This window comes from Eublepharis macularius, chromosome 6 (genome assembly GCF_028583425.1).
Source record: "Eublepharis macularius isolate TG4126 chromosome 6, MPM_Emac_v1.0, whole genome shotgun sequence".
NCBI lineage: Eukaryota > Metazoa > Chordata > Lepidosauria > Squamata > Eublepharidae > Eublepharis > Eublepharis macularius.
Window position 1 is genome coordinate 8,722,043 of NC_072795.1, and position 24,469 is coordinate 8,746,511.

The following is a 24,469-nucleotide window of genomic DNA, read 5'->3' on the forward strand; positions in this document are numbered from 1 at the left end:
CCCTAGGGCTGAGGATTGCCAACTACCAGACGATTATGGCTGGGTACCAACTCTACCTCTGGGAAAAGTTGGCATCCTATGTTGGCATCCTCCCCCCTGAACAGAAGGCAGTGGTGTCGCTCCTGCAGACAGAAGCTGTCCGCCTGTCGAAACAACAGCTAAATGCAGGGAGCCATGCGGCCGACACGGCAGCTCGTGGGATGACTTCCGCCATCGTCCTCCGCCGCCATTCATGGCTGCGGTCTACGGCACTTTCCCAGGAAGTGAGGTCCCGGGTGGAAGGCCTTCCTTTCGAAGGGGAATCACTATTCTCCGCGTCCACCGATGAGGCCTTAAAGAAAAAGAAGGAGGACAGACAGACGGCACGGTCCTTGGGTCTAGCTCCCACTGACAAACCCGCCTACAAGCCACGATACACTCCCAGGTACGGCCCTTACCACTACCAGGGCAGGTACCAACAGCAGCGGCTGAGTTACCAACCGTTCCCGGCTTATCAACAGCGGCACTACCCTCCTCAGCAGCAGCCCAAGAGGCGTAGGCCGTTCAAACCTCGTTCCTCGCAGCCTCCGTCCCAACAGAAGGAGCAGCAGGGCCCTGGGAGGCAGTACTGACGGGTCAACCCAGCCGTACCACCGAACTTCTCGGACAGACTGAGGCCATTCCTCTCGGAGTGGGAGTCAATAACATCTGACTCATGGGTCTTAACTATTGTTGAGAAGGGGTACGGGCTGGAATTCATTGAACTGCCGAGATGCTGTTCACCGCTGACCGCTGTCAATAACACTATGGCCGAGCTGGACACTGAAATAACATCGCTCTTGGCCAAGGGAGCTATAGAGGAGGTGCCCTATGAAGGCTCTGTGAAGGGGTTCTTCTCCAGGTTCTTCCTAGTCCCCAAAAAGGACGGGGGGTTGCGTCCCATTCTGGACTTGCGAGGCCTTAATGCCTATTTGAGGGTGACTAAATTTAAAATGGTAACGTTGGCAACTGTGCTTGCCCTGCTCAGGAAGGGGGACTGGTTTGCGGTCCTGGATTTGAAGGACGCATATTTTCATGTGGGGATACGTGAGGAACATAGGAAATACCTGAGTTTTGTCTACCGGCAAAGGGTTTTTCGATACAAGGTGCTCCCCTTTGGCCTGTCCACTGCCCCACGGGTGTTCACTAAGTGTGTTGCTCCTGTGGTCTCCTTCCTTCGGGAGCAGGGTTGTTCAATTTTTCCGTACCTTGATGACTGGCTCATCGTGGCTGAGTCTGAGCCCAGATTAGCCCAGGACCTTGATCTGGTGCTTACCACATGCGACCGATTGGGCCTCGTGGTTAATCTAGAAAAATCTAAATTGGTTCCCAGTCGTACGGTCTCCTACATTGGTGCACTTCTGGACTCTGTGAAGGGTAAGGCTCTGCTCCCCCAGGAGAGGGCTAGGTCCCTAAAGGGTCTTGTGTCCATGTTTAAGAGGAACCGTTTTCAACCGGTACGCACTATCCAGTGCTTGCTGGGCCATATGGCTGCTGCTACTTCTGTAATCCCCCTCGCCAGGCTGCATTTGCGGCCTCTCCAGAACTGGTTTGTACGAAGGTATGATGCTTTTCAGCACCCTCCGTCCCTCAAGCTCTCCGTTCCTAGGAGCATACTGTCCTCGTTGGATTGGTGGTTGTCTGAGGGCAATTTATTTGGAGGTTTCCCTTTCGGTTATCAACATCCTGACATCACGGTGACCACTGATGCCTCTCTGGTGGGATGGGGGGCTTACTGTGGGGATGTCTGTGTCCAGGACGTCTGGACTGAAGGTGAAAAGGCGCTCCATATCAATGTTTTGGAACTAAGAGCCATTCGTTTTGCGCTTGTGTCCCTTACAGCTCTGCTGCGAAATCGTCACGTGTTGGTACAGACAGACAACACCACTGCCATGTACTACGTGAACCAGCAAGGGGGCACAGCGTCCATGACTCTCTGCCGGGAAGCCACGCTCACCTGGCAGTGGGCAGTCAAGAATGGCGTCACTCTGCGAGCCATACATGTGGCTGGGTCAGACAACGCTCGGGCGGACGCCCTGAGCAGGGTTCTGTTGTTAGACCACGAATGGGAGCTCAACGACGGGTGCAGTGGGCTGATCTTCCAGATGTGGGGACACCCGGTTATAGATGTGTTCGCTACGGCGGCGAACGCCAAAGCCCAGACGTTCTGTTCCCGAGCAGGGAGCGACCTGCTCTCTATTGGGGATGCCTTCCTGTTTACGTGGAACCAGGGATTGCATTACATGTTTCCGCCCTTCCCCTTGATAGCCAAGGTCCTGTGCAAAATAGAGGAGGACAGGACAGACTGCATCTTAGTGGCTCCTTTTTGGCCGAGGCAAGTCTGGTTCCCAAGGCTCCTGCAGCTATCTCAGCGGACCTATGTGAGGCTGCCCCCTTGGCAGGATCTTTTGAGGAACGGGGACATTCTTCACCACGACCCCGGGAAGCTGCATCTGGCAGCTTGGCGGATCGTCCCTCCTCATTGAATTTTTCTACGCAGGTGGAACGGGTCCTCTTGAATGCCCACAAGCCATCTACCCGGCGCTCTTACGAGGCCAAGTGACGGAGGTTTGAGACCTGGGCACGTGAGAAAGGGGTGGTGCCTACGGATAGCTCCCTAGGGCTGATTTTTGACTATTTGTGCCTCCTGAGGGACCAGGGATTAAGGGTTACCTCCCTCAAGGTTCACCTGGCAGCCATCTCTGCTACCCACTCTCGTGTTGATGGTAGCACGGTTTTTTCCCACCCAAAGTCCCGCCAGTTCCTTAAGGGAATGTTCAACCTCTACCCACCAGTGTCGCCTCCTGTACCACAATGGTCACTGTCTTTGGTGCTGGCACGGCTAATGTTGCCTCCCTTCGAGCCTTTGGCGACCTGCCCCTTGGACCTGCTATCGTACAAGGTGGCATTCCTAGTGGCTATAACCTCTGCCAGGAGGGTCAGTGAGCTCTCTGCGCTACGGTCTGACCCCCCCCCCCTTCCTTTTATTCCATCCCAATAGGGTGGTATTGCGTCCCTGCCTGGGCTTCCTACCTAAGGTAGTGTCCACTTTTCATCTGTCGCAGGAGATATCGCTTCCTGCATTCTTTCCTCACCCCTCTTCCAAGGGGGAAAAGGCGCTGCACACTCTGGATTTGAAGAGGGCGCTAGTTTTCTATCTGGACAGGACAAAGGGCTTCAGAAAGTGTCCTCACCTGTTCGTGTGTTTTGGGGCCAAGGACAAGGGCAATAGGGCTTCCTCGCAGACTCTGTCCAGGTGGATTGTGACGGCCATTAGTAAGGCCTATTCCCTGGCTGGGGCGAGTTGCCCGCTGCAGGTTAGGGCCCATTCCACGCGGTCCCAGGCTGCCTCTTCGGCTCTCCTCCGGGGGGTTCCGTTGGCTAGCATCTGTAGGGCAGCCACCTGGTCCACGGCTGACACCTTTGTCAGGCATTATGCTGTAGATGTGGATACAGGGCGAGATGTGGCTGTGGCCAGGGCTGTATTGCATTCCCTTTTTTCCTAAGGGGTTCTGGGATGCTACGCTATCATGCTACAATTTTGTAGTTGTATGTTTTATATGTATATATGCTTATATATATTTATTGGATATATCCTTATACAAGTGTGTATATATGGGAGTATATTGTATATATGTGTTATTTTTGTATGTATATTTGTGTATAGTTATATGTTGTTTACACTTGTTGATGGTTCTTGTGTGATACAATAAAATTGTGTTGGACTTCACCCCACCTTCCTTATTGTTGTGAAGCTTGGTACACTCCCATGTGTGGAGGCACAGAAGAACGAAGATGAAAACAGGGTTGACATACCTGTAACTTATGTTCATCGAGTTCTTCTGTGCTGACACACAACCCTCCCTCCTACCCCGCTGTGAATTCCAATGCACAATGCTGTGTGGGCTATAACAAATATTGATGTCTATGCAGGTTGTGGCTATGTGTATTGGTTAAGCGGCGGCAAGGAGAACTGAGGGAAGGGGCCGTTGGTCGCTGGAGGAGCACGTGACCGTTTGGGCGGGAAAACGGTCGCTGAGGCGCGCGACAAACGGCCCCTTCGGAGCTATAGAAGCTATGGAAAATTCTCCGGCGGCTGGCCTGCGCCTGCGCAGTCCCATGTGTGTCAGCACAGAAGAACTCGATGAACATAAGTTACAGGTATGTCAACCCTGTTTTGTTCCTCCTCTATGACTTCCGAGAGCCACCCCTTCAATCTCTCCGCCAATATCTTCGCAAAAATTTTATAGTCATTGTTGAGTAGCGATATAGGTCTATAATTTTTCACATTAGTCAGGTCTTGGCCCTCTTTTGGGATCAATGATATATTCGCTTCACTCCAAGTTTCTGGAATCCTTTGATCCCTTAAAACCCCATTCATCACCTCTTTTAGGAATGGTGCCAGTTCATTAGCCATTGTCTTACAGAATTTAGCCGTAAGTCCATCTGGCCCTGGCGCCTTTCCTAGATTTGCAGATTGTATTGCCTTACTTATTTCCTCGTCAGTTACTTCACTATTCAACTTATTTCTCCAAGCTTCCGAGATTTCTGGAAGTTTGGTTTTCTCCAAATATGACGCTATTGATTCTTTGTTTACTTCTTTTTTATTATACAGCTTAGCGTAAAATTTATAAAAGGCTCTACTAATGGTAGCCTGCTCCAAATACGTTTTGTTATCTTTGCAAATTTTATTTATTATCTTCTTTTCCCTTTTCTTCTTCAATTGCCATGCCAGGTACTTCCCAGGTTTATTAGCACCCTCAAACGCTTTTTGATTCAGTCTTTTGAGATTCCACTCCAATTCTTTATTGCTCATTGCTGTTAGCTGTTCTTGAAGTATTTTAATTTCCTGGTATACCTTCTTTTTCCCTGGTCTCTTTTTTAGCTGTATTTCTTTGGCTTTTATTTTCTCCTCAATCTCTTGTCTTTTCTCCTCTTTCTTCTTTCTTGCTCTACCATTTAAGTCCATTAGTATGCCCCTTACAACCGCCTTGTAAGCATCCCAAACTTTATTGGTTGGTACTTCTTTATTCACGTTGTATTGTATAAAAAACTTTGTCTCTCTTCTCAGTATTTCCATATTCTCTCTTTCCTGTAACAAGTCCTCATTTATTCTCCATGCTTTCCTTTTTCTCTTTTTTCCAAATTTCCACATAATTGGGTTGTGATCTGAGCCTACCATAGGCATTATTTCTACCTCCTTAGTCCATAATGCTAAGTCTTTTGAGGCCCAGATCATATCAATTCTTGGTAATGTAGAATGCCTTGCAGAATAAAAAGTAAACTGTCTGCTTTTAGGATATTCTCTCCTCCATACATCTTCAAGAGTCTCTTGTTGAATCAACTCAAAAAAAAGCTTTGGTAATAGTCCTCTTTTCTTTTGTGCCGTTGTAGTCTTTTTGTCTAGTTCCAAGTCTGTCACTCCATTGAAGTCTCCAGCAAGAATTATCTGGTCGTATGCAAGATCGTCTAAATGCTTCCTTAAATCCTCAAAGAAGCTTTCTTTTGCACCGTTAGGTGCATAAAGTCCGACTACCAACACTCTCTTTAAATTCCAAATACATTCCACTGCTACAAATCTAGCTTCCACATCTCTCATAACAAATTTTGGCTGTAGCTCCTCTTTTATGTACAACACCACTCCTCTTTTTTTCTTGTTGGAGGCCGCTACATATTCTTTGCCCAATTTTCCAGATTTTAAATATTTTACATCCTGCTTTCTGATATGGGTCTCTTGCAAACAAACAATGTCACATTTTTGTTTTAGTAGCCAGTGAAAAGTATTTTTCCTCTTATTCGGTGAGTTTAGTCCATTTACATTCCAAGATAATACTTTACACTCCATACTCATGATCTTGTTGGTAAGTCTTTTTCATTGTCCTTAATAAATCGCTCCATCTCTCGCTCAGATCTGATGCGTTTTTTGGCCCCTCCAAACTCAAAGGACACTCCTTCCGGTAACTCCCATCTGTACCTGATTTTCATGTCTTTCAAAATCTGAATTAGCACTTTATATTTTTTCCGGTCCAGTAACACTGATCTGGGCAGTTCCTTCATTATAATAATCGTCTTGCCATCAATCTCCAATGGATCTTGAAACTGTTTTGTCACAATCCTCTCTTTCATATTTCGTGTTGTAAACTGCACAATCACATCTCTTGGTAGTTTCCTCTGGGTTGCTATTCTCGAATTCACACGGTATGCCACATCTAGGATAGCCACAACTTCCTCCTCCTTCTTCCCCAGGTACTCAGCCAACACCTCAGTCATCTGTTCTTGCGCTGACTTTCCTTCCACTTCTGGCAAGCCACGAAAACGTAGCTGCTTCTCCATATGTTTAGTTTCTGCAACTGACATTCTCCCCTTCACCAATCCCATCTCTGTTTGTTGCGTGTCTGCTAAATTCTCCATCGCGTCTTCTACTGTTTTAACTCTCTGCTGCGTTCCTTGTAATTCACTTCGTATTGTTTCCATACCTTTTTTCACTTCTGACAGCTCCGATTTTACTGTCTGTGTAACCTCTTTAACCTCTTTTATCAGCTCCAATTTCGTGTCCTTAAGTTCTTTAATCATATCTAAAAGTTTTTTGTCCAGGTTTTTATCCAGGTTTTCTATTGCCGATTGCCACTCTTTTTTTGACATCGTGGGGCTTGCTTTAGCTCGCTCCCACGAATCCGCTCTCTTCCTTAACTCCGTGGCGTAAAATTTAACGTTTTTCTATTTTAAATGTCCCGGTCTTCTTATAGAAATTAAATTTTAAAGAGTCCAAAATGTCGGGCGTCTTTTCTCTATGGTTTCTCTATGATTTTGTAATCCAAGATGGCCTACTTCCTCTTCCGCTGAAGCCGCGACCCTTCCCCTTTCAAAAATGGCGATTCCCTACTTCCTGCCCTCCAGCAAGGGCCGCTTCTCTCCAGCCACTCTATTGTTATTACGCACTTCCTGTCTCCCGTCTTCCCACAGCAGATCTCGCGATGGTGTCTTTTTCTCACAGCTCCAAAGCCACAGGTATTCAAAACAATAGTCCCATTTCTTTAATAACTTCTTTAAACTTAGTCTCTTTTTAAATTCGATTCCTGCCGAGTCTTCCCCTCCTTTTCACTAGTCTGTTGCAGTTTAAAAATCTACTTTTTTTCCTCTCTGTTTTTATCAATCTGTCCCGTCTCAGAAGATAATGATCTTTACCTTCTCTTCACTTTTCTCGGGTTGTAATCGCTGTTTCGATTTTAAGTTCTCCTCTCAGCTTCTTCCCCCAATCGATGCTTGGGTATGTAGGTCTTATGCCAGCCGAATTGGCCCCAAAACTGCCGCAGAGATTATAGCCGACCCGTCGCAAGGTGGGACCTCAAGGATCGGGGGGAGACTCGTTGTGAAGAGCCCCCCCTCGTCCGAGATCTAGCTCACCCTAGGGTCTTGAGCGTTCTTTGCCTGCTCCCTGCCTGAGAGCAGTCGGCCGCGGGCTATTTTCACCCCGCCGGCCGGTTAAAACGGCAGTCCGGTCAGCTCCGCAAGTGGAGCTGCGTTAGACCTCCATGGATCCCAAACAGGAAGTCCACACAGTTGATTCCTAAAGCAGCTTTAGTCAATTAAGAGAGACAAATCCAGCTCTCAAGTATATAATCTAAAATGACAAGGTATACAGAGGAAGGGAAGGAACAGGTAGATGTCAGAGATGTCTGATAGTGTAAGACCTTTTCACGTGTTACATGATCCCCTTGTAGAAGGGCTTGATCTTTGCTTAAGGTATAACCTATAAATGATTCTACACAACAATAGTGTGTCTTTCACTGCCCATTTGCAACTGTGATTCACAATGTCTAATCTTGGTAAAACTAGTATGAAACTGCCTTATACTGAATCAGATCATTAGTCTATCAAGGTTAATATTGTCTACTCAGACTTATAGCAGCTCTGTACGGTATTAGGCAGAGATCTCTCACATCACCTACTACCTTATCTTTTTAACTGGAAACACTGGGGGTTGAACCTTGCACCTTCCACACGCCAACCTTGTTTTCTAACGCAAAAATAAATGGTAAGGGATTTCAGTGGCTTCACCTTCTCAGGGATCACTCCATGGTGAAATACTGTTCTCAGACTTAACCAGAGAACCAGAATTATTATTAATACAAACATTACATTTTTCAGGGCAGCCTCTCGACCCTTCATTACCCATCATTAATTCTGTCACCAATGTGATCTGTTCTCTGACTTTTGGTCAACGATTTTCTCTCGAAGACGAAGAATTCATCAAGATGAGAGATGGCTTACAGAATATCGTTCAATTTACTGTGACCTTCTTTCATTTCGTGAGTTGCCTTTTTTTCTCCAAAGCATTCATCAGTACAATATACTCACAGACACTAACATTTAACCAAATCTCTTTTCTTATCTGGACAGGACATAAATTTGTATCCCCTTGAATTTAGAGTTGGAGGCATGTGAAGGGGGGAGAGGGGTAGGTGATGGTTACTGACTAGGAGACATCAGATATTCTGTGGAGGACTTATAGAGGGTTCCTCTAGTCCATTTTTGTGTATATACAGGGAGTTTTAAGTCACATGAGATATACAAGCTTTGTTCAGTTCTAATGATAACACCATTTAATTTAACATTATTTTATGTATGTATGTAGTTATAGTCCACCTTTCTCACTAAGATCCAAGGCAGATTACACAGTGTTATTCAGATGATCAACAGCTATGACATTCATTGAACAAATACAGTAAGACAGGCAGGCAGGAAGAAATGTGTCATGGTGGTATGTCACTTCCATCGCCCCTGAGTACTGTTGCAGAAGTGGCTAACCACTGGTCCTCTTGTAGCATTCCTAGTCCATTCCCTAAAGGGCCTTGCCAGAGGCTGGGAGGCAAGCAAAAGCCCCAGAGATGAGTCCCTGTGACCCATGACTGCACCAGTGTCCATAGCAACCATGCTGCCATGCTCAGATGTCTTTCAAAGGAAATATTTACTTTATTTACAGTCTGCTCTTCTTTTTTTCTTTTTCTGAATATTTATTATTTTATTAGCGCAAAACAGAACAAAATAAAGAAGCAAACAGAAACAAAGAAAACAGTGCAGGCTACAACAGAACTATTAGCAAATCTATACATAGGTATCAATAAAAGTTTTCCAAATATCTAAAAATAAGTCCATACACATTTGCTGTCTATATGCAATACATTCCAATGCTGATAACTTCCAGTTGTCTACAGGAAGTGATCTTTGATCTTTGCAACGTTGAAATATAAGTCTTTTAGCAACTCTAAGGGCACAGAGGGTCTAATTTCGTTGGCCATCAGATTCCCAGAGGCAGGCAAAGAGCTTAACAGTGCATTTACATCCTCAAAAATAAATGAGTTTTCTAATAACTTCTAATAACTTCTAAGTTTTCTAATAACTTCCTTCCCAAAAGGCTGACTGACTGAACCTGTCTGATGCATATGCTTAAGATATGAGTCTTATGAATTACAACACCAACAGTTAGACACTGTGCTTAAACCTTTAGTAAAAAGACACTGTGGCGTCCAATATATCCTAAGCATAATTTTTTGCTGAATAAGTTGCAAGTTAAGATTCGTAGCAGCAGCAGGAATATGCCTGAAAGCCTTATCCCATTGCTTTAGCAAAGTTGGATGTTGAAGATGGGTGTTCCACTCATCTCTAAGATTCGGTTTATCTTATTAATTAACTGACCACAAACATTTATAAAGAAATATTGTAGGGTTTGTCTTCTGCATCGATTCAATAAGAATCTCTAAAAGTGAGGTAAACACTGAAGCACTCAGATCTGCCAGGCCATATTTGAACAATTGTTGTAATTGTAAATATTGTCATTCAACAGAGGTTGGCAAATCATATTTAGACCTCAGTTGAAAAAATAACAAGAACTTGTTAACATTACCTATTAATTGAACAAGTAAAAATTGTATTGTCGAAGGCTTTCCTGGCCGGAGAATGATGGTTGTTGTGGATTTTCCGGGCTATACAGCCCGGAAAATCCACCACAACCATCTTAAGTAAAAATTCTCTTTGCCTCACAGCACAATCCTAAACTAAATTATACCCTTTTATATCCATTGACTTCAATGGACTTTGAAAGGTGTCAGTTGCTTAGGATAGCATTGCAAGGAGCCTTCCTCTAGTTTAAGTGACTCATCTTCTGGCAGAAGAGCTACTTGGGTTGGAAGAAGACTTCTTAGCTTGAAAGAATGCTTCAGTGGAATGCTAGAAAAGAGGCCAGTGTGTCAACAGTTTCTAGTACTTTTGGGTTTTTTTTCTTATTCAGTTTAAACAATATAAAGGAAGTGCTCATTATCTTATTTTTAATTTTCTACCAATATTATTCCAACCAAAAATCCCCCCAAACTCTGAATTTGCTTGAATAGAACATTTAAATGTTAGAGTGCATTTTTCTAATTGAATATTTTAGTTCAAGAGTTGGTTGCTGCAAATTAACATGGAATACTTGTTGAAGGTTAGTAAATAGAAGTCAAAACAAACATGCTAAATTAGCTCACACTCTGGGGAAGCAGGTTTTGAGACTGTTGGCAGAGTTCAGGAAAGAATCCAATCCTGGCTTTCGAATTTGCTTTCAATAAATTCACTGCAACAGGATTTTTGTGAACGATAATAACTGACTGCAGGCCATTAATGCAAAAGAGAGGCCTAGAGATGGGCATGAACAGAATTATGACCCTAAGTTCGGCATGAACTGAGCCTGTTCAGCGAGCACAAACATGAGCTGTTCTAGGGCCTCTGGAATAACGAACAATGAACCACAAACTGAACGAACTGGTTTGCGAACTGGTTCATGAACCATGGCAAGTTCATGAAAGTTCATGGATTGTGGTTCGTGAACCAAGATGAACCAAGAAGCACAAACCACTATTTTCCTAGTTTGTGCCCATCTCTAAGCACAAGCACTCACACATACTAATGCCCAGCAAATTAAAAAAAAACCTCCACAGCTCCCCCTAGGCTACATAGACTAAACTATTTTTTTCTGCAGTATTTACAGTAACTAGACTCTGAGAGTCTCTCAGCACAAGATATCTTATATTTAAGTGTACTGTCTTCCTAGCAGTACATATGTATCCACAATGGGAGAACAAGTGGAAGATCTTTCAGTTGAGTGTCCCCATGTAAGATGTCTTGCGTAGAGCGACTCTTAGCAGGCTGTCACTTCTCCAACAGAGACCAGTACATAGCAGTACATATGTATCCACAATGGGAGAACAAGTGGAAGATCTTTCAGTTGAGTGTCCCCATGTAAGATGTCTTGCGTAGAGCGACTCTTAGCAGGCTGTCACTTCTCCAACAGAGACCAGTGGCACCTTAGAGACCAACAATATTTTCACAGAGTAAGCTTTTGAAAATCAGAGCTGCCTTCTTCAGACACTCAATTTGAGGTATTAGATAATTTTCCGATTCTACTTTCAAGAAAAAAAACCATCACTAGAGATGGAGCATTCTGCAAAGTGAGCCCATGGTTCTTCATTGGTGCTCTTCAGCAGGATGCCCCACTCCGCACAAGTTTTTTTAAAAAAACCCATGTGAGTCACTAGATGGATTAAAGAAAGGTTTATTAAACTTCTAAAAGGCTGACAATATGAGGGATACTGGTTCATTGTTGTAGCAAAGTTGCACAGGCAGGAAAATGTGGAAATCTGTGTGGTGAAACTCTCTTCAAGCCAGTATATTGGAACAGAGAAAAGGTCTGCTAGTTCGATTCTTACGACTGCCATGAACTCTGCAGGTGGCCTTGGGTAAGCCACTCCTCTCAGCCCCAGCTCCCTAGCTGTCTTGTGGAGAGAACAATACTGACTTTGTTAATCACTCTGTGTGTGGCACTCATCTGTTCAAAAGAGTGGTATATAAGCACACAGTTGTTGTTCTTGTACTTGTTCTTGTAGATATGTGCACATGAATAGGATGCATGAGTGTGCATCTTGGCAAGCAACAGATGGGTGTTAGTATCACTAGAAGATGAACTTGTGTGTGCAGCAGCTTAATAGTGAGACTCGCTAATGACACCATTGGAAACCAAGAAGAAATGTATAAGCCTATTCACCCATTCACGTGCCGAAGTGGCGACCCAAGGAATAGGTTTATGGATTGTATTACAGGGCCCACTTGTGGCAGTCACATGACTTCACTTTTTCCTTTTTTGTAGCTGTATGAGACACTTCCCTGGCTCATGAAACATCTCCCAGGGCCTCACAAGAAGGCATTTGCCTCCCTTGACTTTATAAATTCCTTTGCAAGGAAGGAGATAGAAAAGCATAAGGTGCATCAGTCATTGCATGAGCCGCAGGATTTCATCGATTACTACCTACTGCAGATCGAGAAAGTAAGTACTGGCTTCGTGTTCAGCTCTTCTGAGCCAACATTATATCACATGCTCATAGATAATCTTGGGGCATTTTCTCCCTCCCTGCCTAATTGACTTTGTATGGCTGTTGTAAGAATAAAATGAGAGAGCACTATGTACTTAGTTTGGGGTTTCTACGAAGAAGAGTGGGATAAAAATGTAATACTAAGCAATTTTTTAAAAATACGGTTAAAGAAGCTGTGTGGAGTGGAATAATATTCAATTTTTTGTAATAATTTTTAATTTATTAATAAGATTAACTGCCTGATAAAGGGGCAGAGAAAAGAAAAATTAAAGAAAAGAATAGAAAGAGAGAGAAAAAGAAACGAAAATTAAAGAAAGAAAATTAAAGAAAAAACAAAGAAAAATAATTCATATTTCAGTTTCCATTTTCCTCTACGACACCTATTACATCTGTACATACATTGTAATTGTAGTTTTAATACCTCTAAAATTTACCTTTTCACTACTGCCTCCCTTCTTTTTATTTTTCTCAAGTTTATCTTCTTAGAAATAAAATCCACAAATCAATTCATTTTTTTTCGTCTCATGCAGGAAATCAATAATGGATTTCCAATTAACCATGAAAGTACAAAGTGTTTTATCTATAATCAGAGCTGTACATTTAGCCATCTCCACTAACTCCATCTTTTTCACAGTCTTGTCATCCATTGAAGGCAATAATGTACTTCCATTTTTGAGCATATAAAATATTCCTGAAGTATATCAAATATATAGCACTGACTGCAAAGCACGGGCTATAATTTGTGAGCACAGTACACATACTTTTCCTGGCAATACATTGTTTCCCCATGTTGTGCATTTATGTGGGAAAGAAATGGAGAATGCCATTCAGGGTAACTTTAGAGAGCCAATGTGGTATATTGGTTGGAGTGTTGGACTAGTATCTGAGAGACCTGAGTTCAGATCCCTAGCCTTCCATGAAAGTTTGTTGAGTGACCTGAGGCTAGTTATTTCTTTCATTATTATAACTAGTAACAAAGCCTATTGTGGGAAAAAATAGAAAGGGGAGGGTGGGCAGGCAGTCATTTTTTCCTCCTCTGTGACAGATCCTGGCTGGGATCAGGTGGCGGGGGTGGGGGTGGCATTGCCACCTGCTCTGCTCTTGATCCCAGGTGGGTGAAGGCAGGGGCAGGCATTGCCACCTGCTCAACTCCTGATCTCAACTGGGTGATGGTGGGGGAGCTGGCATTGCCATCTACTCCACTCCTGATCCTGGCTGTGTGAAGGCAAGGGGTGGGGGCTGGAATTGCCACCTGTTCACCTCCTGACCCTGGCCTGGGCTTCCCACCACAGCGTGCTCTCTGGAGGGACAGGCTGCCTTGACTGGGCTTCCCTCAATGGCAGCACCCTCTGGAGGCACACAAGGATAAGAGATGAGTTGTCAGGAACGTGGCTTCCCTTTTATATAATAGGATATTTCTACGCAGTCTCTTCAGAGTTCTGCTCAAGGCCACTTGCAAAAACCACAGTACTAAAAGCCAGTAAAAAAATTTGAGTTTCACTCTTTCACTGTTCCTTATCTTGTAGAGTGGTTAGGAGGATAAAACCAAGGAGGGAAAAATGATAGTATAAGCCACTCTGAGCTCTCATTGGGGAGAAAAGTGGGATATATTCCTAAAACAGCTGTCATGGTGGAATGGTTAGAGAGTTCAACCAGGATCTGGGAAGCCTGGGTTTGAATCCCCACTCTACCATGGAAGCTGGATGGGTGAACTTGGACCAGTCACGTGCTCTCAGTGCAGCTCACCTCACGGGGTTGCTGTGAGGATAAATTCAGGCGAGGAGAATGATGTAAACCACTTTGGGTCCCCACTGAGGAGAAAGGAGGGGTCTAAATGAAGTAAACAAAGAAAGAAATGAAATCAGAAAGGATCGTCTCCCCAACCTCCTCCGTAATCTGCCATATTGGAGGAGAGGGTGGTTGTAGTGACAGGAACCATGCCTCCCTCCTCCCATTAGGTCTTTATACAGAAAGTGATGTGATTGGCCAGATGCAACTTGTCTCCCCTCCCCTTTTGCTCGCCAGCAGACCAAATCTTCACAAGTAGATCTTTTGTTTACTTTGCAACTTGACCCCCAAACCCTTCTGTAGTTGCTTAAGTAATATACTGGAAGCAGCTTTGGAGAGGGAGGATTAAATATTTTAGAAACATGCATTCAAAAGCAAAACACACTTTTTTCATAATATCTGGTTTCCACTGAGCCATGCCCAGGGTTGCCAACTTCCAGGTGGGGCCTGACATGCTCCCAGAATTCCAACTGATGTCCAGACTACAGAGATCAGTTCTCCTGGAGGAAATGGCAGTTTTGGAGGTCAGACACTATGGAATCACATCCCCGTTCAAGTTCCTCCTTTCTGAGCTCTGCCCTCCCCAGGCTTCACCCCAGGAGTTAGCAACCCTAGTCAAGCCATGAGTTTGAAGACACGGTGCCCTCACTAACTTGTGAGCTCCTGAGAACCAGCAGATGGGAGGGAAAAGTGCATCTTCTCAACAGGTAAGGATCTGTAACTTCATGCCAGTCCTGCCCAGGCTTGGACTTCCTTGTTCCTTGAAAACAAAAAGGACCTAAAAGTAAAATCGCTTCATAAGAAAAGAAAGACGAAGAAAAAAACACACACCCTGGTTTGTCCTATGCATTTTGATGCCAACTGAGCCCGTATCTCTCAATGACTTCTCTTAATGGCTTTTACACAGATGTTGAAAAATATGTGGGACCAGAAGCACACGTTGGATAATGCACTTCCAATCCTCTTTAGAGATCATTTGGAACTGGATTTTTCAAGTACAATACAACCATTAACAGTGTCTCCTCTTTTTCTTTAGTATTAGGTTGCTGCAGTTGAAAAACTGAATTTTTCAACCACGCTATTTGTTTCTGGGTGGTACACTGTTGCTGAGAGGTGCTTCCCTCTATATATTTACCATTATTAGGGAAGACATGGATCAAGTCCCTAAATCAGTTATTATTTCATGGGTTAAACTTAATCTACAGAAAATAGCAGTAAGACATCTTAGTGTTGGTCAAGGGAACTGCTTCTGGAAGTCTAGTTGCAAGTCCTCTGAGGTTAACATGCCAACCTCTGTTGGATCAACCAACAGAAGGGAACGACTTCCCAATATACTCCAAACCAAACCAAAAGAGCACGCGGGCTCAAGGAAGTCACAGCAACATGCAATTTATGCAGTGCAAAATAAATAGCTATGTCATACAGTCCCAAGTTTGCAGAACCGTAGTGCCCAAACAATGAACTGGTATACTACAAATTCATACAGTATGAGTTCTGCTATTGTAGAGAAAATGCTCTATTAGCTATATACATGCATAATCAAAGGTATAATGTCCACGTTTAACAGTTCTGGCAGCCGAAAAACTGTCCACGGCAAAGATTATATCCACAGCGGCGATGAGCTGCACCGGTCTTTTTCTCTTTTTCGCTCGTTTCAAGCAACTTTCTTCTTCAGGCCGTTAATTCTATAATAGACCATAGCAAAATAAGCCGTAACAGATTAAGCTATAACAAAATAAGCTGCTAACCGAAACTGTCAATTTCAGATACGTAGCTAAATCATATACTTACATCACCATCTACTAGCCACGAATCTAAACTCCGAACATACAGCAGTCAATAATACAATGGAACGGGTACTCATGCGTTCACAGTAACAGCTGTTATACTGTTCAACTCAATTATCCAATCAGTGCTTAAAGAGACCTACAACCTCCATACAAGATGTCAGTAAATCAGAGACAGTGCCCTTGCTATTACTTTTGAACAAGTACTACCATACATACCATATTTCCCAAATACAATTTATATAATAAATACTCCATTCAATTAATACTCATTTCATAAATATTCAATAAATACATATTCCATAAATAATCAATTAATACACGTTCCTATGACATTGTAAACCTGCCAATTGGTGGCTTTTTGATAAAACAGACTTACAAAAAGTGGGCAGGCTAAAATTTACAAAAATACCGAGTAATCCAATTCGTTGTTCAGACCCGCTGGTGTCAAAGTATTGAGTCTAAAAATCCAGCGCGCTTCGGACTGCAATAAAAACCTGTTTGCATAGCCCAGAGTGCTGACTACCTCTAAAACCGTAAACCTGAATTCTCTTTCATTCCTGTGATGATCTGACAGGGGCGCTTCCTGGTTTTGAGTTCTAATTTTTGAGATATGTTCCTGGATCCTTAACCTGATTGGTCGCGAAGTGCTTCCTACATATAATAAAGTGCAGGAGCATTGGATAAGGTAAACCACATTCTTAGTAGCACACGTTGAAAACTGTTTTGCAAACATCGGGCGACCGGTCTTTGGGTGCACTATATTTTTGAGGTCAATGCTGAGTGAACAAACATTGCAATGGCTGCAAGGGTAATGACCCTGCGGAAGACTAGAGGCAACCTCCTGTGTCTTTAAGTCCGAGTGAACCAACATGTCTCGGAGGCTCCTTGTGCATCTAAACCCAATTCGCGGAGGAGAATTACAACCCGGAATGTCTTGCAAAATGTGCCAGTTTCTTTTTACAATGCCCGCTATTTGTCCTGCCATGGGCGAAAAGTCCATAGCCCAAGTAATCTGACTATCAGGCGATCGATTACGGACTTTATACTTTAATAGGGCAGTATGTGGAATAGCCTCCGCTCTTCTCCTTGCGTTCACAATCACCTGTCTAGGGTAACCCCGTGCTCTAAACGCAGCTGTCATGTTCCTAGCCTCATACATATAGTCTTGTGAATATGATGCATTCCTCTTAATACGTAGGAACTGACTAAATGATATGTTATTCTTTAGATTCGAGCGGTGATAAGACGAATAGTCTAAATACGCCGCTCGATCTGTTGACTTTCGGAACGGTCTAACCCCCAATCGTGTGGCTGTCTGTTTAAAAACAACCACGTCCAGAAAGGTGATGAAATGTGAATTACTCTGATACGTAAATTTTATATGTTGACTTAAACCATTAGACCATCTCATCAAGCCCTCAATGCATTGATCATCTTTGGTAATCATAAAAACGTCATCCACAACACTATACCACCCTGGCTCCTTAAATGAAACAGCATTTAAAAACAAAGAATGTGAGGATTTACTGCAAAAATGCTCCTTTATTTACTTAAAGCTACTCTGAGCCAACTGTAACTATTTCTGATACATTTCACGATGGAATAAAATCGTAATGATGAATCAACACATGGAAATGAGGCAGTTGTCAACACAGGTGATTAACTGTGTGTGTGCGTGCACGCAGAGAGCGAGAGAGGAAGAATCTCTGGCCTGTAGTGTATCTGGAATTTGAAAAACACACAGAGATAATAAAAGATTGCTTGGAAATTTGCCAAAGTCGTCATTTCAGTCTGATCTAGCAGTTATGTCTTTGGGTACAGATAGTACAGTTATTCCATATTAACCAAGACGAGTACCAAAGTCATATAGGCCTTAATTAGTTCCAGCTTATCTTTGATTTATTTGGTCCATCATATATAATTTTAGATTTGTGGCTGCAAAGACAATTGAGATCTTTTTCATTGTTCAGATTGTTCAATCTCCATTATTTTCAGTTTTTACAGTTTTCTGGAACTTAGAATACTGCTTTGATGTGAATAGCATAATGTGTAGTATTCATTGTAAACTCTATTTTGCTTTTTCCATCGTCAATAACAGAGCAAGAAAGATCCCAACTCCACCTACAATGAAGAGAACCTGTCCCAGTGCATTTGTGACTTATTTGTTGCAGGAACAGAAACAGCCACCAATACACTTCTCTGGGCACTAGTCCTCATGGCGAATCATCCAGATATCCAAGGTGAGAAGCTGTTGTGCGATGTAAACAAAGCCTCTTTGATATTTACAGAGAAGATGCTAACTTTGGCTTTTTTTAATGCAATGGATTACATATTAGATTGCTGACACACCGATTCACATAGGCTGATTCCGCACACGTCGGATAATGCACTTCCAATCCTCTTTAGAGATCATTTGGAACTGGATTTTTCAAGTACAATACAACCATTAACAGTGTCTCCTCTTTTTCTTTAGTATTAGGTTGCTGCAGTTGAAAAACTGAATTTTTCAACCACGCTATTTGTTTCTGGGTGGCACACTGTTGCTGAGAGGTGCTTCCCTCTATATATTTACCATTATTAGGGAAGACATGGATCAAGTCCCTAAATCAGTTATTATTTCATGGGTTAAACTTAATCTACAGAAAATAGCAGTAAGACATCTTAGCGTTGGTCAAGGGAACTGCTTCTGGAAATCTAGTTGCAAGTCCTCCGAGGTTAACATGTACTTGTTTCTCCTTCTGCAGGATTTTGGCAATATAAGATGTTAATTTTGCCGTTATTGCATATTCATATAACTTCCATTCTTTCAGATCTGGACATCTTTCTGCCTTCCATTTTGCTGCAAATACTATTCTTGTGCCATCACCATATACTTAAATACATCACTATGCATTTTTGTAATAGTACTTGGTAAAATATTTAATAATGTTATTTTCTGGATTCATCACAAACTGAAATTTTTATGTCTATTGCATTGCTTCATATACTTCTAGCCAATATTTCCTTGCTTTCTTACACATCCACCACATATGATAAAATGTTGCATCCATATTCTGACATTTCCAGCACTTTTCGTTAGTTTTTACGATGTCTTTGGGGGTAATATATCATCTGAAGAACATTTTATATCAATTCTCCTTTAAATTCTGTAAATTTAATTTCTTTAGTCCATAGGTTTTCCAGCTGGCTCATGCATATATTTTCTCCAAAGTTCTGCATCCATTTTATCATGCAGCTTTTTTACTTGCTCTGTTTTTGTGTCATATTGGAATCACATTTTATATATTTTTCCTAATAGGTGCTTTGTATCTCCACTGATTAATTGTCCAAAAGCCATTTTCTCTCTTAACCGGCTTCCTTCTTTGGCTACTGTTGGGATTCTTCACCCAGTTCCTGCAGTAGAGCTAACATTCAGGCTTCTTTAAAGGAACTATTTGGAATAATTTCATTTGCAATCTATATTTTTCAATGTTTGCTCAGTGCAATGTCCAAAGTAAAGCTTTGATTTCATTTCCCTTAGAAAAAGTCCAGAAGGAGATAGATGACGTTTTGGGTTCCTCTCAGTCATTCTCCTACCAAGATAGGAAGAAACTGCCCTATACCAGTGCTGTGATTCATGAGATCCAGCGTTTCAAATACATCTTATTGTTTGGGATCCCCCGCCAATGTGCAAAGGATGTGAACATTATGGGGTTTCTCATCCCTAAGGTAAGGGAAGACTGCTCTCCTGTATCGAATGTAACTTGAGCACCATTCAAGAGCACTTCAACTGATAAAATTGCTAAAATTGCAGTTGACCTTCAGACTCAATTTGTTCATAATGCACAGTTTTTGTCATACTGAGCCTCCCTTTTAATCACCTGGAAGATTTCCATGCATAAGTACAAAAGTGGTTTGCAGAGGTGCAGTGCCAGCATTTAGCACAAAGCTCTTTTTCAAACTCTGTCTTTTCTTGCTCAAAGCCCCATAGTTTATCTAATTTAAATCTTTCTAGAAACTGAGCATATGCAAACCATTGACATTTATAACCTTTAGCGATTAACTCCTCTCTTGTCTTCAATTTGCAGTCTTGTGAAAATTCTGTTCAATCTCCTTAAGTCAACCATCCCTGTTTGAAAGTCATCTCCCTTCTGTAGAATGCTTCCTGTGTGGAAATCCAAAGTGGTATCTTCTGTGTTAGTCTCAATTTATATTTTTTCCAAATTTTCAAAATAGCTTTCCTAATATAATGATTTTTTGAAGTCTGCATTGACCTTTATAAATAAAGACCTTTCTCTCCCCAGTCTTTTCTCCTCTACACGTTTCTCTCCCCCAGGTTTTTCTTTCCTTTCCCTTTCTCTCTTCACACACTTCCCACCCCCATTCCCTCCACTCTTTTCAACTTTTCCTCCCCCTATTTCCCCCACACTCTGTCCTCTCAGTCTTTTCTCCACATACCTGGGTGGGGGGAAGAGAAGACGAGGCAAGGAAAGTTGAGGTAGGGGAAGGAACAGTGCAGCCAGCAAGAAGCTGGCCCTTTCACTGCTGTGGAACAGGAAGTACTTGGCTGGTGGCCAGCACTACTTGCAGGCCAGACTGATGGTGTCCCTTCCTCTCTGCTGCCCATCGAAGGGCACACCACCAGAAGGGCTAGGCTGGCTGCCCACCACTGGCCCTGGCCATGCATCGCCGCCACTGAGAAACTCACGGGCTGTGGCCTGCGTGGCTTGGTGCGATGACATCACTTCTGAAAATGATGTCAGTGCACCAGGCCGAGAAGATCTTACCTAAACTGAGTACTGTTGGCCCCCCTCTCCTCAGGATCCATTTTTTGGGGGGAGGGGAGAAACCACCAGGCAACCCTCTCTGTAGGAGTTGCCTAGGCCCAGGCTCCAGTGCCTTGGTCTCTAGGCAACTCCATAGTACTGATCATGTGATATCATGAAATTTTGCGAAATGTCAGTTGTCATTCTGTTTTGGATGAATTTTAACCCACTATTTTTTTTTTTTACATTTTAGATTTTTGTTCATGAGGAACAGAAATGAAATATGATGTTCTGGATACATCCTAATCCAATGGTTTGTTTCTTTCAGGGGACAATAGTTATTCCAGATTTACGCTCTGTTCTTTTTGATTCGAAGCTTTGGGAGACCCCTCGGGAATTCAATCCAAATAATTTTTTGGACAAGGAGGGCAAGTTTGTGGAGAAAGAAGAATTCCTTCCATTTGGAGCAGGTAAATGCAGAAGTTCTGTCTGTCTGTCTGTCTGTCTGTCTGTCTGTCTGTCTGTCTGTCTGTCTGTCTGTCTGTCTATTGGTGGCCCTGTTGCTGGTCAATCTCTAGTGAGGTGCCAACCTAGCAATCAAAAAGAGTTCTAGAAAAAGCAGAAGTGGTAGCAATGGGAATTGTTGTTGGGGCACTATCTGTCTGTCTGTCTGTCTATAGTTCATCTTTCTTACTGTGTCACAAGGTGGCTTACCCAGTATAAGTTAATGTGATGAAAAGCTAGGACTGTCAATGATCAACGCTATAGGCTGTGGACGGCAAAACTAGCAGAGATTTGAAAGCAAGCAGAAGTCCAATATAGAGCTGAAACAATTAAAGAAGGCATAATGAATTGAGCATGACATATTAAACAGTGTGTTATGCACATGTATGGTCAGTTATTCATTTTGCCCATTTGCAGGGTGGTACTAGCAGAGGGCCCTGTTCAGATGAGCAACACTGCCCTGGTGGAGCAGAGGGACCAAAGCCATGAAGGGATTTGCATGTGATAATCAATACCTTGAACTGAGCCTGGGAACTGCTGGGATGCCAATGGAGTGACGATTAACATTCTCTCCTCTAAGTCTAAAGTAGTTGTTAGTTAGGGAAATATAGAATGGAGAGAAGGTAGAGTAATAATAATAATGTTTGATTTATATACCACTGTTCAGGACAACCCCCACTCACAGCAGTTTACAATGTTATTATTATCCCCACAATAATCACACTGTGAGGTGGGTGGGGCTGAGAGAGCTCTGAAGAGCTGTGCCTGACTCAAGGTCATTCACCTGGCTTCAAGCAGAGGAGTGTCAAGTAGATATAACTCACTTGCTGATTTCCATATTTTCTCTGCAGGGGGCCGCATATGTCTTGGGGAGCAGCTGGCAAAGATGGAGGTCTTCATCTTCTTCCTCAGCCTGCTGAGGTCATTCACCTTTAAGCCACCACAGGGAGTGAAAAAAATCAACGAAGACCCTGTATTACGAATAGTTACCTCTCCCCATAATTATAAGGTCTATGTTGTTCCCCGCAGCAGCAGATCATAAGCCACAAACATATTAAGAGAAGTTTATTTGTTATTATCCATTTCATCCTGTTTCACTGAAAGGTCATCTACCATTCTGCTTCAGGTAGTCATGTTGGTCTGCAGTAGAACATTGGGATTTTGGTCCAGTGGTATCTTAGAGACCAACACATTTTTCAGAGTGGAAGCTTCCTTCTTCAGATACTTGGAACCCTAGCATTCTGCTGATCTTTGGTGAAGAAAGTAAAACACGAGCTCTCCAAGTAAGCAATTCTTGCCAATGTTATCTCAATATAATGTAAACAGTGAACAATAGTACAACATTGCGATATATACAAAAACAATAATTTAGAATTCCAATGTGTAATCTAACACATAAACCAATATATTCAATTCAATGTGGTTCTAGTCTGTTTTACATGAACCGATAGTTCTGGTCTAAACACAACACATAACCAATATACTCAATTCAATATAGTTCTGGTCTGTTTTACATAAACCAATAGTTCTGGACTGTTTTCTATAATAACTGGGTAGATAATTCCCAAAGGTGCTGGGTAGCAAATTACAGTATCTTCCAGCTTTCTCCATGCCTCAGAGATAAATATGGTCCCGTCATAGTTTGTAAATTCCAAAGGTGCTGGGTGACAGATAATAGTGTTCCTCCAGCTTTTAGTTGCTGATCTTTGGTGAAGACCATTCATGCTATCCTTGAGTTTCTTCATTTGATGAGAGCTATTCAGAGAAGAAATTCAGACTGATCTACATTGTTGTTCATTGTTTGCTTATCATCACCTACTGTATGCATTATAGTTTGCCGATTCTGCTGAAAAACTCAGTACAGGATGCTTGCCATATACAAAACTAAATGTTGCTTATTGTATCTATGCACCTTTCACTGAATAAAGTCTTGTATAACCTTTATCAGCTCTTTGTGCATTCTGTGTTCTTTTAGAAGTGACAAATCTGATTTTGAAAATGATTCTGCTAAAAAGGCAAATGTACACATTGAGAAGAAATTTCACAATAATGTATCTATGATTATGATAAGTCAAATTAGGAATAAAGTAACAGAGTACTGATGAAATTCACAAACTCTAGAAAAATTGAGGTGAGAAAAAGCTGCCATTCTTTGACATATTCGTAGATTTTTATTTGAAGTGTTGTGGAAATGCAAATACTTAGACCTCTGCTTGGTTAAATGACTTAACAACGGTGTTACATTAAAAGCATCCAAATGCCTTATTAACTTTACGCTTCAACCTTCACCCTCTTTTGCAACTGCAAGGGGAAGAAGACTCTGCACTGACACAACCATGCATTGGTGCTAACTCTCCTCCACTTTATCACTGAAGTGCATTTCACATACGAGCACAGAGATTAATTTGGCAATCTTAGGTAGACTCATAAGGATACATTAAGGAAAAATGTTGTATGTTATTTTAATTAAGTTTCAAGTTAGAACTTAGAGGTTAACAGTGACATTTACATCACCTTGTGAATGGGAAACTACTGGTACAGGTTTACCTGGTGTTGTTGTGCTGGTTTGCACTTTGGGCATGCTCAAAGAGATGCCTCTAGAGGTCAGGGGACAAACATGGGCAGCCATCTTGGTAGCCATAAGTGGTCATGTAATGTTTCATAACTTGTTTTTTTAATTATAGTTTAAAGCTAGCTGCAGATGTCAGAAAGATAAACGAACATAAATGGAAGTTTATTTCACTACTTTTGAGTGCGTGGTCTATTAAAATGAAATCATCACATAGAAGCAGAGTTACTGAAAATAAAACAGGTATAAGAAAGCTTGATCCAATATATTTTATTCTAAAATACACATATAAATTAGTACTGTTAATGTGGGCCTCTTATCCTGTGAGGGACTGTCAAGAGAAGTCTCAAGTACTTTGAGTTTGGTCTGATACCGTGAATACGAAAAAATTGACTCGCCGACTGTGTTTAAATTTCCATCAGAAACTATGGCCTTTGCTGGAGTTGTACAATGCAGCACAGAGCTGTTGTTTTTCATTCAATGAGGAGAAATTAATGGCAAGTAGCTGTAATATTTGAAAAGTACCTAAATATTGAGAGAAGTGTTTTATTCAGAGAAGAGTCTTTTTCAAATGACAGCACTATCTGTGTTTTGTTACCTGGAGATCTAGGGATATGTGTGAAAATTCAGGTATGAGATTCAGGTATGCCTGCAATA

General features: G+C 42.3%; 1 protein-coding gene across 2 annotated transcripts in view; it reads left to right on the forward strand.

Annotated features, from left to right (window-relative positions):
* LOC129332787 (cytochrome P450 2J2-like) overlaps positions 1-23,187 on the forward strand; it is a 42,276-nt gene extending 19,089 nt beyond the window's left edge. For both annotated transcript variants that reach the window (XM_054984037.1, XM_054984038.1), the window contains 6 exons: positions 8,167-8,327; positions 12,194-12,370; positions 18,093-18,234; positions 19,515-19,702; positions 21,068-21,209; positions 22,095-23,187. In XM_054984037.1, coding sequence (XP_054840012.1) covers positions 8,167-8,327; positions 12,194-12,370; positions 18,093-18,234; positions 19,515-19,702; positions 21,068-21,209; positions 22,095-22,285 — 1,001 coding nt within the window. In that variant the 3' untranslated portion in view covers positions 22,286-23,187. The remainder of the gene's footprint in view (positions 1-8,166; positions 8,328-12,193; positions 12,371-18,092; positions 18,235-19,514; positions 19,703-21,067; positions 21,210-22,094) is intronic.
* Positions 23,188-24,469: the final 1,282 nt, after the last annotated feature.